Source organism: Uranotaenia lowii, chromosome 3 (genome assembly GCF_029784155.1).
Source record: "Uranotaenia lowii strain MFRU-FL chromosome 3, ASM2978415v1, whole genome shotgun sequence".
NCBI lineage: Eukaryota > Metazoa > Arthropoda > Insecta > Diptera > Culicidae > Uranotaenia > Uranotaenia lowii.
In genome coordinates, this window is record NC_073693.1 from 112,251,659 (window position 1) to 112,268,360 (window position 16,702).

Consider the following 16,702-nt stretch of genomic DNA (forward strand, 5'->3'; position numbering starts at 1 on the left):
TAGAGTAAATCTTAATAACTCTAGAGCTGTTTTACTGAAGAAAAAATTTTGATCTTGAGCCGAACCATTTTGTACTGTAAACATCTTGTATAGCTCTCATTTCTAATCTTTGTATAAACTTCAATTAAATTTCATCTTTAAAGATTTTATACTTAAAAAAATAAATGTTTTTCCGAGAATAAGAGAAACTTAGCCTTCCAAAGTTGTTCTCAAAATATATGTTCAAATTTATTAATTATTTAAAAAAAAATGATATCCAATTTTAGCTTTGATTCACTGCATCTTATTTTGAAAGAATCGATTTGCTAAACTCAAATTTTAGTGTTTAGTTTATCTTAAAAATTAAATTCATCTTCTTTTGTGTTAGGTACTGACTTTGTCGTTACCTTCAAAAATTGTTTGGGGCAATTAGACCCTAAAAGCTCACATTCAAATGTTTATACTTACAGTTTGATTGATTAAATAATTGCATGTGCGTGCACGATAAGGGTCGTATTGCCCCGAACAACTTTTGAAGGTAACAAAAAATCGGTTATACAAAATTAAGCCTTAAATAACAGATTTTGTAAAAAAAAAACTGGGGCGTTCTTGGGGGCGTTGAGAGCTTCTAGGGGGCGGTGAGCTAAACTTTTAAATTTGGGGGGCATTGGAAGAGCTCAGGGGCGGTGAGTTCATTTTCAAACTCACATTTTTACAAATAACGAAACAACTTAGAATTGAAATGACAACGAGTTCGTTCAATGCCCAGCAATTAAACGATTCTGAATAACTGAAAACCAAATTATAACTAGGTTAGAGGCAATATCTAAAAACTTGCAGTGGTGAGAACATTTGTCTCTGTAACTTGCAATCACGGACAGTTTTTTTTTAATTATGACAGATTCATTGATCAGGTTTTGTAAGAGTATTTTGGGTTGTACTAAAAAGCAACAATTTTCGATAGCAATGCCTGAAAATAATCAAAATGTATTGTCTTTAAAAATTGACGAAAAAAATTTCCGAAGAGAATCTGTGTTAAAAGGCGTCACAGATTTGATCATAGATTTTTGGAAAGATAAAGAAGATTCCTAACAAGCCGAATGAACTTTTATTAATAGTTCTGATTCGTTGGTTTTAATTCAATCGATAATAAAATGAAATTCGTCAATTTTTCATGATTAAACATCAAAAGTTGTTCAATTTTCAATAAATTGTCGGAATTAAGTTGTTGGAACCTATGTATACTCGAGGAAGAAACAGATTTCTAGTTTAGTCTACAATTGTCATGAATAAAAATTTCAAATTTATTATATAAAAAATACTATGTATTTTTTATGCTTTTAACGAATTAATAGTAACTATTTTGTGCATAACAAAAGGCAAATTTAACTTGTTTTGTTATTACATTTGTTTTGTTTGTTTTCAATGCTAAGTATTTGTCATGAAAAATTTATAATTTTCAAATTTTAGTCTTGGGGTTTGAAGCAATGTGATTTTGAATGAATTTTGAGTTTGGTATTGCTTCATTTGATGGTTATGTGTTGGATTTTCGGTTTTCTCATGTCAATTATAAAAAAAAATTTCAATGTGCTTTACTGAAAGTTTCAAATTATGCTACAATAAAATTTCAAAAGCTTTTGGTTTTGCAACGATACCAGTTAGCATTTTTTCATTAAATTTTTCAAAAATTCACTCAGGGGGACGTTGTGCTCGAAAATTTAGCAAAAGAGGGCGGTGAAGGAGAAAAGTTTGAAAACCATTGCTCTAAATAAAAGTGTTTTTGAGAAAAAAATCTGATTTCGTGTGATTTTATCCAAAAATTTTGTCATGGGTTTCTGTGATGCTAATTCCTTTAATTTTATTTAAAATTCATGATAATTTTGTTTTTTTTTTATTTCACTTGGAAAAGTCAGTTCACATTGAAAATTTTATAAACCTTTTTGAATTCAAAGTAAGAAACCTGAATTTAATATTGACCAGAAAATTATAATTTTGGAAATCCTTGGTTAATCTCTTCATTAAAAGGAAATCCATTAAAAATTTAAAAGTTCTGTGAAATCTGTGAATATTTCAAAATTCTATGTACTGTGACAAAGATTCTGTGATAAAAATTTGCTTAAAATTCTGTGAAATTACAAATTTATCTGTGATTTCAGCAACCTTGCTCTTAACAACTCATTCATAGAATAAAGTTTATTATAATTTCCTGTTTCGTTAAAATCACTTTGCATTAAAAAATATCAAGTATTTAGCTAAATTGATAAAGCAATTATTTCCCAAACCAATTTCCATGAGTTTGAGCTCAAATGTTGTCATCGAACACTAGGGAATCGGATTGGTTTTCACTACCAGGCCACCAATAAAATCGTTATGTTTTATAAACTTGATATCCTGGTGTGCTTTGCTACATTTTATACAACTGAAGGAATTTGAATTAAAATTAATTTGATTTTTTGTTTATTAGAGTGTCATCTTCAATTGGAATTTCAACATCAAGAACAATTTCTTTAAATGAAAGCTGTTTTTTAAAGTTCAAATAGTAATGGCAATGAAGATTGATTCTTATTCTGAAATAATGCGTTTATACTTTATTGGTTTCATTAGTTCTCGAATTATACCAAAAATATGTATGAAATCTTTCCTTCTCTTTTTCGTCGACCCTCTGAACGAAATAATCAAAAACTATTTCTTGTACCAAAAAAATTAAACTTTTTGTGGTCCTGGTACTTTGGTACTCTGTGACACAAATTAAAGTAATTTTTGGTTCTATTCGAACTTAATGTTACATCTTTTCTATCCTTAAAGCTGATATAATAAGAAAAATACAAAGCGCTGCATACATTCAAGAGTAAAAACCGCGTGTAAGACATAAGGCACAAGGCAGCGCACCTAGCGGTTTATATTGGAAGCTAGTAGTTCCACTCAAGATCAAAGATGTTGCCACTCAAGATCATATTTTACTTTTAAAAATTACGCGTTTAATTTATATTTTGATGGAAAACTCGTTACAAAAGCCCTGATAATGCCTTTTATGATTTTTTCTACCATTTTATTCATTAGAAATCAGTGTATAACGCTCAGGGGTCACATAAATTGACTTTCAAAGTCATCATAGATTGGTGAAAATTGCAGCAGAAAAGGCGTATGATTTCAAAACTTATAATGACATTTTTTCATTTCATACATTTTTAGCAAAAATAACAAAGCATGTATGAAAAGATCTTGAAAAAGTTAATTTTCAACATTTCAATAATATTCATAAAGTATCATTGCCTAGATCTTAGGAAAAGTAAATGGTTCCGCTCAAGACAGTTTACCCTATCACATACAGCTAAATAAAACAAGATAAAAAAAACGTATGATGAAAAAAATCATGGGTAAATACGTTAAAACAAGATAAAATAACATAAAATAATATAAATCGAAAGAAAACGAAATAGCTCAAGATAATACAAAACAATATAAGATAATTCAAGATAGACAAAACAAATTGTATAGAGGAAAGATGAAACAGAGTCAAACAAGTTCAAACGAATTAAGAAAAACCAATGAAAATCAAATAAACATAAACGAGACAATAAGAGATGCACTAGCTGCGATAGACATTGATTACATGTTCGCTATTGATGTTCGTCTATAATTCTTTTCATTTTTTCATATTTCCATATCTTCCTCCCTATACTGTTCCCTCCCAAAAGTGAAAAAAGTGATAAAGTTATGTAGACCTAAGCAAACAATTGTAAACATACAAAACGAGTTTGGCTCCTTAAAGCCTCAAGTTTGAACCGTTTCAAATAAAGAAATTACAAAAATAAATAATAATAATAAACGAGACAAAAGAAAATGAAATGTCGTAATGAAAATAAAACACGATAAAACAAACAAGATTTAATAATTATTACAAACAAGAGTTTCTTTCAAATGATGCAAGTAGTCACTTTGGTTTTTCAAACACATTTATTTTCTGTCGGCATGTTTCGATTTCTATAGTTAGTGTTTCTGGGTTGATTATACATCTTCACCACACATTGAAAATCAAAAGTACAAATATCCGGAACCGGTACACTTAATAGTTCGCAATTGGTTTTTTTTTATAAATTATAAAAAATGCTTGCTTCTTAACCTGATAGCTTTGGATAACTTTTTGATTTTTTTTGAAACTGAGTTGAATGTATTTTGCTGTTTTTAAATTTTTAAAAATTCTTTTTAATAAATTAGAAAAAAAAATATCGTTTCGAAAAAAGTTTGTGCTGATCTGAATTTAATCTTCAAAAGAAGTTCTTGAGAATGTTGACTTACCAAATCATTCGTTTATTAACATAATTTTGAGTCGTGCGCTGTTTATAGTTACATTTAGAACTAAACGTAGATGTTTCGGAAGGTTAGATTTCATATTTGATGTTCAAGATGGTCGCAGATTCGAAGCACTTTTTTGATAGGATAGATGAGACGGATGGTGAAGCAGAATGATTTTGTTTTTTTTTTTTTTTTTGGTTAACTCATACAATATAATCACAAGCGCCTATAGTTTAAATAGTTTAATTAACAAAAGATTCCATCAAAAAGAAGCCATCATTCTTAGTCTAGTTTGGTTAAAGATTAGAGCAAAAGGTTGTTTCCGCCTTTACTCGCGCGCCTTTGATAAATTCAAACCATTACAGCATTTTCAACAAGCAATATTTACCATTAGTACATTTAGTTAAGAGATGTTATGGGTTGATTTTGATGATACTTTAAGTGTTCTAGAGTAGAACTGAAGGAAATACTCGAATTTATTGCAGAACGATTAATAGTGATTTATTCTTTCATTGGCTTCAAGTCTTCACTTATTTTAATTGAACTAAGTTGAAATAATTTAAGGAATTTTTAATCAGCTGATGCGTTCCTATATGTAGCACAAGTTCATCAACGAGTTACGCGACAAAGGCTTTCCATGTTTTTGTTTGAATATGTTTCGCACTGCGGTTTCATCTAATAACTAGAACCCTTTAAATAGTTACTCTCTTGTAGTTTGTTTTTTTTTGGTTGTTGTTGTGTTGATTTTGTAGAGATTATATGGTGAATATTTGGTACACGTTTTTTTTTTTAAGTTTCTATACTTTTGTTTTACCTCAAATGGATTACAGCGTCCAATAACCTGTTCTAATGTTTTACATATGTTCCACTTGAATTGCTACTAAAATTTTGCGCTTATATTTTTTGAATGTTCAAGTAATAAAAAAGGCATTTTATGCGGGTGTCCAAGCAGCAAGTCTACTGATTAAATGCTTCTCAGTGTGATGTTAATCGTATTTGTTATTTTTTCATTTGCTATGCTTCGAAAGCAATTGCATTGGACTAGTAAGAGCGCTGCATATTCAATAATTAGTACATACGACACGAATTTATATGTTCACTTTCACAATTAGAGCAGCGGATTGCGCCTATCCTAAATCTGGAACCTAAAGGTAATTTTTATCCATTAGAACTGAACACTTAAATTTTGGAGCGGTTTTTCTTAACCTGAATAGGATTTTTGCTTTTAATGTTGTATTTTTCTCCTCTTATTGGTTGGGAATGATACGTCTTTGATTTTTTTTCACCTCTTCTCTATCTCTCTTTCTATTATGTTTAACATTTCATTGACTAGCTAATAGCACAAAACAATTCTTACACCTAATATTAAACACTTTTCATTGGCTTGGTAACTTAAAGTAAATGCAAGCATGGTAAATTTTTTGGAAAAAAAGGAAAAATTTGAATATTTAAAAAAAATCAAATTGAAACTATTTAATAACAAAACGTTAACTAAAATAAAATAAGAAAGTCATGTTTTTGATATTCACCCAAAAAAATGGATATTAATTATGGAAATTACAAAAAAGCAATGTGGCCCCAAAATTTCAGAAACAACAAAATGATGTAAAAATGATGGTTCTTATGCGTGTGATCAAATCAAAAGTTCTATTCCATATAGATCATAAACTATTACTATGAAAATATTAACACACAATATTAACACAACTCAATGACTCAATTCATAACATAAAATGTAAAGGCAATCTCAGAAGAATGCTTTGATTCAAAAGTCCCAGTTCACAAGTTAAGGAAATAGAATTCCAACTTATGTAATTTGAATTCAATGTTTAGAATTATTTGATAAAATTGGGCTTGTGATATAGCTCAGACGACAAGTCAGTTGCGCTTGAGCCGATGTCCGCAAGTTCGAGCCCAAGAGTTAAAACATCGAACACAGTTGTACCGGGTAAGTTTTTCAATAACTGTCTGCCAACTGAAACTTTTATATCGAGTCGCGAATGCCATACAGATGGTTGAACGACTATAATCGAAACATAAAAAAACAAAATATTGTTTTGACAGCCAAGAAAACGTCAGCTCAAGTTTAAAATGTTTGAGATACCACGAACTGGAGTAACAAGCAACACTTTTCAACTGGCTTAAAAAAAAATATCCACAGATATTCATACCGCTTATGCATCGGGATTTTAAAGGTTGAGATGACATCGAATTCGTGTTATCAGAAAAATTTTTGGTTCCTTGAGTTGTTCTTAATTCTGTAAAAATGTATAATTTTCACTCTACCCAGAAAAATAGGTACCTAATATGCAACAAATTTTTTTCTGTTAATAAATCTTAAGGCATAAGCGCGATGCATACATTTAGGGGTTAAAAAAACTACAAAAAATTGTGGTATTTGAAATCATAAAAATTATCGTTTGGAAGGATGAAATTTTACTGTTAACGAAAAATCATATTCTAGCAGGAAAAGTGATCTACAAGATGTGACTTTGATTTGCATTTTGTTGAATCCCACTCCAGACTGGTGACAGAATATTTTTTTTTTGAAAACTGGCTATTTTCCGAAAAACACTTTTACACCAACAGTGTTGGAAAAGAGATTTTTAATCAAAAAAAAGTTTGTTAGTAGTATGGTTGAACCAATCTGTCAAACTGGGTAAAGATTTTTATGGCATCGAAACTAAATTTTCTTATTTGCGTATTGCTCGAGTTTACAAATTTCCAATAAGAATTGAAAATTTAAAAAAAAAACAACTAAGATGTGAAAGACTTTGTTCCGTATGACGGTACAATTTTTGAATCCTTAAAAAAAACTCGGAATTTTAAGTCCTGAACTCTGGGATTTTAATTAAATAATAGTTTTTTTTTATTGTGTTGAAGCAATAAACTCTTACCTCAAGAAGCAAGGTTACCTCAAATTGTGTGATTCTTTGGAAAAGCATTGCAAATATCAACAATTTAAAACATTTTTGAAGTTTTAATGGAAAAAAAAACAATTTACTTTACCTTGACTCCTTATTTCCATGAATTAGAGCCAGTAATCAAAGTTCGAAAGTGACATAAAAATATATAATTCTCTAAATTTGTGAAAAATTTATAAATTCTGTGAATTCTGTGAAGATCTAAAACAATCTGTTATCTGTAACAAAAATTTTGCTCAAATTTCTGTGATAATAAAAAAATTTCTGTGACTTCGGTAACCTTGGTCTTGAGTTCAAAATAGACGTAGTTCTCAGAACAAAATATTGAACTTAGATTTAAAATGCTTAAATTACAGTTAATCTTAAACCTTAACTTATTGAACTTATTTGAAGTTGATATTTCTCAAATATCAATTTTTTTTGTTTAGACTTTTTTCACAGATTTTTCCCAAATTAAGTGCTTTAATTTAAAATGTTTTTGTAAATGTTGAATATGTTGAATTTCACTTCAAACTCAAGAAACAATCGATTTTTGTTTAGGAAATAGTTTAAGAAGTTTATTATGTATTTAGTTTAGCAGTTTAAGTATATTCTCAAATTCATCAATTCTGAAATCTGAAATCTCAACAAAAAATTCAGAAACGAACATTTTAAGCAATAATATTTCCATATTTTTGGAAAAATAAATCGAATGCAAATGCGTACTGATTAAATCTCGAAACTGATTTAAATTTTTTTATTCCATGCATCTTACTAAAGGTTGCCAGATTTTTCCAGTACGTATTCGGGCCGGTCAAATCTAGGGAATTTTATATAAAAACCTGGAAAAACCGGGTATGTGATTTTAAAAATAACGACCATAAATCCGGGCAATATCCGGGCAAATTTTGTCAAAATCCTGAATTTACTTTATTAAAATCAAGAATTTAGTTTAACCTAAATCATTGACAGCTTTTAAATCTCATTTGGAAGTATAAATAAAACAATTGTCTACATCACAATTTGTTTTTTATTGTTTGATTTACCAGTGAATAAATCTAGGCAAAATACGGCCGTTTTTTTTAATGAAATCCGGGCAATCAGGCCGAACCGGACTGTTCCCAAATTTTGTATTAAATATCCCGGCAAACCCGGAGAAAACCGGGCAATTTGGCAACCTTTATTTAACTGATATTGTTTCAAATATATTTCGCATTTTGGATGTACAATCACAGGTGTCATCATCATCAATGAAACGTCTTAGAAAATTTCTGATGTTTTCACTCATTATTATACTTTTGAATACAAGTTCAGCAAACCATCAATACGCAAAAAGCATCCTTGAGTAAGCGCTAGATTTACAAAACTCGAACCTTTAAAACGACAATGAAGAATAACAAAATTTAAAAGATAATCAATCAAAGACAGAAGTTGAATTGACGTACCTATGAATCAATTGTTGAATATTAATTTTAGAATAATTTCAGTTGCTTAAGACAGGATTCAGATTTTATTTTTTAAACTTTCGAAATTGTGTCTTCCAAATGAAGGATTTATCTACCACTTTTTATTCAGTGTTCAGATAGCATTATTTGGTTTTAAAATCAAAGTTTAATAGCATTATTTAGGTTTAAAATCAAACTTTCAAATTTAAACTTACTCAGTATATAGAACACTTTTTTTCGGTTATAATTTTCAAACGGAGGAATGAGAGCTTATATTCGAACATTTTATTTGTAATAACTTTAAGAATTCTTTCCTTTTGATTATTGATATTTAAAAAGATTTAAAAATATTCATCAGCACAAAATACTCATAGGTTATTTGGGGAAATCATATAATTTCAAGGTGTTTAAGGTAAATTTCAGTTTTGTTTCCGATATCTTTAGGGTAGAATGAGAAATCCTTGGGGATACTTGAATGCTTAGCTATATTTCGGAACTGCAATTTCTTACAAAGATCAACAGTTCTAGAAAAATTTGCCAACCTACACTCCAAAAATTATTGCCTGTATAATTACATAAATGTCCTGTAACAAAAAGGAGCAGGACATTGACCGTAATTTTACAGGTCGAAAACATGATTACGTGACATTTAATTTTAAGTGTACAACTTTTTTACAGGACATTTGCTGTAATAATAAATGAAGCTTCGTTAACAATTCAAATTTACAGGTTTTGTTAATTACAGGTGATTAATTTTAAAGATTGCAGTTATCAGTGACACGTAATAGTCAAAAATTTTTTCTGTGTATGCAAAACAACTATGCTAGAAGCTGAAAAAAAAATTAAACAAATAGAACTTTTCGAGTTGTTGCATAAGTTTGAATAATTTCATAAAATGTGACTCGAAGATCTTTTTTCATTCATTTAAAATGTTTATTAAATAAAAAAATGGATAGCATAAATATTCATTTAAATATCTCATTATTTATAGTATAATATAAACTTTACAATGCCATATTTCAGTTTTAGTTCTCAAAACTAATTAAACAAAGAATATCCTAGATCATTCAGATTTTTTACAGCTTCTATATTTGAAGTTCAAAAATTAATTTTTTAAAAATAGGAATCTCACTGAATTCCAAAACAATGAAACCAAATATGCATTTACAGTACTCTTAATTAAGATGATTATCTTATCTTTGGATTCAACGCTCTGAAACCCATTTTTATCTCTGAAAAATTCACATAAGCTTAGTTTTATAATTACAAATAACTTTTATTGTACTAAAAACTGTAGTTACAAGGAAGATTTTTCCAATTTTTTTTAAAATTGCATTGCTACAGGGACTAAAAAACTTGACTTTCTGTTCTCTTGAGGTTGTTGTTTTTACACACTTTAGCAATTTTTCCCTTAATGTTGAAACATATTCACCCTCTAGTGCTCAACCCCGCTTTTTGACGGGTTTTATTAAAATTGTCATAAAATCGCATCGAAACATTGACAAAAATTAAAAAAAGCTATGAACAATAGTTACTTTTCATACAAGTTGTAACATCTCAGTTATTTGTAATTTAGCTATTTAATTACATGAAAATATATTAAGATAAGGATCAGTGTTAATATGTTTCAAAATTTAAGATAAATTGGTTGAAGTTACATCCGAAAAAGTACAAAAAGTCAAGTTACTTTGCCCATGTAGCAACGCAATGAATTAAAAAGTAAGAAACCTTACTTTTTATTACACACAGCAAAATTTTTTTCCTGTAAAATTACGCAAATGTCCTGTAACAAAAAGGAGCAGGACATTTAACGTTGTTTTACAGGTCGAAAACATAATTACGTGACATTTAATTTTTAGTGTACAACTGTTTTAACTTTCAAGGAAAACAATTTAAAATTACATGTTTTGTTAATTACAGGTGATTTATTTTGAAGGTTGCAGTTTTCAGTGACACGTGAAAGTAAATTTTTTTTCTGTGTAGTTTTTAGTAGAAAAAAAGTTAAGTTTATGCAATTTTTGAAAAATTGTCAAAAAAAACTTCTCATCTATAAATTTTTTCGTTGAACAAAAGTTATTAACTAAGCTTCTGTGAACCGAAAATTGAGTTCTAGAGGGTGGAGACACACTTATTGGTTTATTTTTATATAATTTTTGTTCAAATTGACCACAAAGAACTTATTTTTATCGAATTGTTGTCATTGTTTCCCGACACCGTCTTTAAACAAGATTTATGTTTCATCCCTGTTACCTAGCTTAGAAAAAAGATTATCAAAAAATCAAACCATGACTAAAATAACTCTAAGGTCTAACTGCATTAATATTGTTAAGATCGTCAAACACATGGATTAAACATTTCAGAGGATACCAGATCGATAATTTTTCGGAAAACACATAAATTTCAAGTTTTTTTTATGTTTTTAAGCTTCTCTTAGCTGTAGTCTGTAGCTTTCGACAACTGTTTATCAAACAGTTTTCATTAGTATGGATTGTTAGAATAACATATTTTGAAACATTGTGCGTTAAAAGTAAGTAAAAAACAGGCTTGGTTTTGATTTTTTACCGATTTTTGAGAAGGCTGGGTTAAGCACTAGAGGGTTAATATAAGTTTCTGATTTCGAACGTTCGGGACAATTTTAAATTTTAATTTTAATTTTGAATATGGATTTGCATTGAAAACCTACTCAAATCCGAATATTCATATATTCCAATGAGATAATTGAGCTTAATAAATCCATTCATTAAAAAATTTTGAATATGTTTAGGTGAGAATGGGGATACCCTGTAAACATTTTTGTAGGTACATTCTTATGCTGTTTTGGTATACGTTCCATATACATTATAGAATGATCGTATGAAAGTTGAAAAAAAAACAGCATTTACCTACCAAAATGGAGGCATTATCTATACATACATTATTTTCATTTCTTTCTAAAGCGACAAAAATTACACCAATTTGGCGTTATACGACACCTTATTCGTAATTATCGGAAGAATGCAAGAGAGCGCAAGATTTTGCTCTCATAGCCTTCAAATTGTTGCCAGCGACAATATTTTCCAGTTCTTTATTTGGTCAATATTATTCAATTCTCATCTGACTTTTAGCCATCTAGACGCACTGCTGGTTGCAGAGAGAACATGACGATGATTTATTCACTTGAAGTTCACGCGGGAGCAAAATCATTTAAAAATTTACAAACATGGTGGACTTTCTATCGTATCCGATTTAAACTGACTTTAGACGACATTTTATACGATCTTTTCAGTGAGCAGTTGTAATTGCGATCGCCGTCTTTTGCTGTCTCTGACAGCGTGTTATTTCAAGTTTATATGCTGCAAAAATTAACAGATACATGAACCCATATATGAACTAGAAGCGTTTTCGTGGGACTTAAAAAAATGAGACATTTTAAATGTTAAAGGAGACATGATCCTTTAATCAGGGTGCCCTAAGCTTCGGCAAAAATTATGCAAAATCTGAGGTTAAGTTCCATTGACATTTTTCGCCATACTAGATAACATTTCATAGTTTATAAGTTTCAGATCAAGAGAATTCTAAAAGTAACTACCCTATAGTCATTCCATGCTTAAAGGTGCAACTTGGAAATTTTTAGATAAAATCTTGTTATGAGCCCTTTTTATCAGAATATTATTGGATCAATATTAGTCATCGGATAACTATCAATGTTTTCGTGCTTAGCGATGATGAACGTTCATTCAGAGAAAAATTTATCTTTTAGAATTCTAGGGACCAAGTGGCCGACCGTGGCCCAGAGGATAGCTATAAAATCTTCCAAGCCAAAGGTCATGAGATCGAATGCAGGTCACAGCATACATAGTACACTTTCTGTGGGTCGGCGGTTCTAGCATTTGTATGATACTCGCCATTTTATCCTTGAAAGATGTACGCCAAAGAATTAAATGAATTAGATCTCTTCAAAGAAATATAAAGTTTCACTGAGATCCTGTACGTGTGTGAGCGCGTTTTTTTAAGTGAACACATAACATACATTTTGGAAAACTTTTTCTTTGAAAAATTAAAAGTTTACTATAACTTTGAAAATATGGCATCGAGAGGTTCAAGTTATACTCTAACGATTGACATATCGGAATGAATATTTATATTATGATTTTTTCCTATAGGAAACATTTTGAAACGATAAAAAAATCTTCGAATAACATTTTGTTAGATTTTTCAGACAAAGTGCAATAACTCATAGAATAAAATTTAATTTTTGTTGTTTGTTCTATTTTACTAATTTTTCTAGAACATTTTAGCTTTGTGAAACATTCCAGTTTGGAGATATAGCTGAGGGATCAAGTATTCTCATTCTTCCCTACCAAAATAGATTTCAAGTGAATCTGGATGTTAAATTCACATGAATATTTTTTCTGCTGAATTCTGCTCCGAAAAACAGTATACAGTTAATTCAAACTTCTTCTATTGAACAAGTGACTTATTTAAATTATGAAATATTAAAATATAATGGAAGCTTTCATTTTTGAAAAAAAATTCAATGTTACATCAGACTGAGTCAATTTGCACTTTTAGTTTTGTATGGGAAAATCGAATATATTGTACTTAAAACTCAACATCATTTTTGTTCCTCTGTGAAACCAACCCTGCTTATGGGTTTTGTTCCAATTTATATTTACACGCTGAACAACTTTGTTGAAGACTGTGACTTGATATCTTAATAGACAAGAAATTTATTACCTTATTATTAAGGGTATGCCTTTTGGCCTTGAAAAACAATAAATTCAATTGGCATCACTGCTGGTGTCTCGTGAAGTATTGCATGGAAATTAGTCATGCAGTACTTCACTAGGTACTCAGCAGTGATGTTAATTGTAATGATTATTTTTCAATTCCAAAAGACATGTCACTATCAAAGGGCTTATTACTTTTTTGCCTAATAAGAAACGGAATTACAGTCTTAGACATAGTTGTTCAGCGTAAAATTTCCTTTAGAATATTTGTTTATTGGCACAAAAACCATTCGCAGGCTCGGTTCCACAGGAGAAACAAAAATGGTGTTTATTTTTCAGTACATAATATTCAATTTTTTCATACAAAACTATAAGTTCAGATTAACTCATGTAATCGTTACTTAAAATTTCTGCAAAAAATCATGGATGAGTTCTAAACCAAAACGAAGCGTTTTAGAACTCAGGGCGTAAGAAATTCAAAGATGAACGCAGATCGACTAAGTCAAATGTTACAATGTTTTGGCGGTCGGTATCAAAGTTTTAAGTTATACAGTTTTTTAGAAAACATATTTTTTATGTTAAAACACGTTTTGAATAAACCATTTTTACATTTTTTTTGGGTCAACTTGCCAGAAATACGTAAACAACATAAAAACGTAAAAATAAAACAAAATCAGAACCATACAAGTAACATGCTTTTTTGTCACACCTTGCCAGAGCTGTTCTACCAAAGCCATTAGCCCTCTTCTAGTTTTACCATCTACAAGTTATGTTACAAGAGCTCAACCCAACCAGAAGTCTTCGAGTTTCATCCACCTGCAAGCTTCTTACAGGTTAGTCTCGGTCCGGTGTGGATTGACGGTGTATTTGCTCAGATGAAACTGCTGCGGCATCTGTGCCACTGCCGTTCCCGGGAAGCTTCCCTTGATCCGTTTCATGGTGCTGGTGCTGCTGCTCGACACTGTCGTCTCATCTACGACAGCTTTACTCTGCGGTTGCGTTTGCGGTTCATTGGCTACCGTACCGGAAGTGGTCGACGAAGATAGCCTTCGCCCTATTGAGGACCACTCGTTCTGCTTCAACAGGAACTGCTTCACGTTGTACTCCATCTGGGCGATATCCACACTGTTTCGGTCGTCTTCTTCTACTCCTCCTCCTTCAATTTGGAGCGGTCCATGGTGCGGGAGAGATTCTGTTGCTGAAATGTTTTCCGGATGCTGGTGCCAGGAACTTACATGATACGTGGACGATCTCGATTTGTTGTTGGCATTATTGATGGCTTGAAAGTTTGCCGGATGCGAGCTGTTGCTATTGAAGTCAAGTTGGGTGGTGTTTCCAATGCTTGTAGTCTTTAAACTAGATGTGTGCATTCGCTGAGTTGCCGCGATATTGGTTTGAGCAAATATATTGTTATTACTGTTGCTGATAATGTGGTTGTTGTTGATGGAATTGCTATTGCTAAGTAGATTATCGCTATGAGTCTGTAGTTGTGATGTATTATTAACACTATGACTAAGTTTGGTATCACTAGCTATAAGTTTGGTTTCTCTAACGGTACCGTTATTGTGCTCTATCAACAATGCGCTACAGTTGCTGTTATTGTTGTTCAAGCTGTCGACTAATGCGATATTTCCTGTGGTCGCTTCCGTGTCCGATTCCGTATTGCTCAAACCGTCTGGGTTCGTCAGCTTGGAATTGTTTTGAACCCATTCCGCAACTCGAGACAGTTGCTGTCGCCTCAGCATAGCACTCTCCTGAATATCAATCTCGCTTGATATTGAACTTGACTGAGTGCACGACTTCTTCGAGTTGATATCGATACCTTCCAACTTGTTCACATTGATATCCAGTCTCGGTTTTCCAACAACGGGTGCCACTTGTTGCCCTATGTCATTATTAAACAGCAGGTTATTGACTTCCTCTCCAGCGGTTCTCACCCGATCCGAAGAGGAGTTCGGACTAGTTGTTGTACTCATGCTACAGATATCTTTTCTAGTTGCTGCTTCGCCACGTTCCTCTCCCGATCCGCCAGTAGCTACTCCCGATTTATCCCCTCCTACTCCACCCTCATTAACTCCAACCGTTGGAAGATTGGTGGTTTTGATTGCTCCGTTCAATCCGATCGATGGATCATCGTCCAGCAGCAGTTCTTCATCCAGGAATTTTGATCGCCTGGTGTAGACAACGGGTTGCTTGTCAGGCGTTTCTTCCATAGCCAAATTGTCCAGTAGTTCATCTTGTAGACTATCCAGCAGTATGTTGCTGGAGCCGTTTTGGATGCGTAGTGAACAAATTCGAGGGCCGGACATCTTTGGATTTTCCGCCTGAAATAGAAAATGACGATTTTAGTCAAATTGAAATTAACAAAATGCGATGAATAGATTCACATGTTTTAGAAAAACTTATTTCAAAATTACTAGTAATATAATTTTATTAATTTATAATCTACTATCATCGCCCTCTTTCAAAATGAAAACAATTTGCGAACAAAACTTGAGGAACAACCGGGAAGCGTTGAATTTGCGATCATGTGTATCTAAATGTTTGTACTTTTTGTTTTTCCTTAATGCAGATCATTTGCAGTGCCAAAAGTTTAATTTCGCAGATCAACCGCCAATGATGGTTATCACCCCATAATACTGCTACATTATTCACATTGCGTCCTGTTCTGTTCAGGGATCGTTGGGAAGAAATATTTAAAGACACCTGCATCGAGATATCGGTAAGGGGAGAACTATCCATAAAACCTGAAGCTCCTTAAAAAATTCGGCTAACAAGAAATATGTGAACTACCAGCTTCCAAAAAAACCAAAAGAGCATTTTTGACCGTTACACATTTCATTTTAACCTGCGATACCATAGCCTCCAATTAAATATACTTTAACCCAGAGTTGAGCATCCTTTTGATGCAACGGGTCACTTCTAATTTGAAATTCTTTCGGCGGGCCGCATTAAAGTTAAATTTAGGTTACAATAGTTTGCAGAGCTTTACGTAATTTTTTATAACGACAAATTTTCGACAAAAATATAACTGGAAAAGGAAAAATAAAACGAATTCCTGTACTTGCATTCAAGGTGATTAAACCAGCCGAAATTGAATAGGTTCGTCACTCAATCTTGATCATTTTTCAATAAATTAACTTTTTTGATTGATGTGAGATACGTCATCACTTCCATTTAAAAGTTTCATGGAGCTTAATTATGGCAATTTTTTTCTGTGCCCATTTTCGAGAAGTTTTTTCAGAGTTCATTTAAATTTAGTAGAAAAGCTTCATTTTTTTTCCTATGAACGATAATTTTTTTTTAATTTGATATTCCGTATGAAATCATTGCATTGAGATGTTTAACAAGGTTTCAAAATCATAAAAAC

The 16,702-nt window shown here is 31.3% G+C and overlaps 1 protein-coding gene across 1 annotated transcript in view; it reads right to left on the reverse strand.

Moving 5' to 3' along the window:
• Positions 1-3,917: 3,917 nt before the first annotated feature.
• LOC129752650 (hybrid signal transduction histidine kinase A-like) overlaps positions 3,918-16,702 on the reverse strand; it is a 62,269-nt gene continuing 49,484 nt past the window's right edge. The window contains exon 4 of the mRNA XM_055748421.1: positions 3,918-15,656. Within this exon, the coding sequence (XP_055604396.1) occupies positions 14,160-15,656 (1,497 nt within the window). The 3' untranslated portion in view covers positions 3,918-14,159. The remainder of the gene's footprint in view (positions 15,657-16,702) is intronic.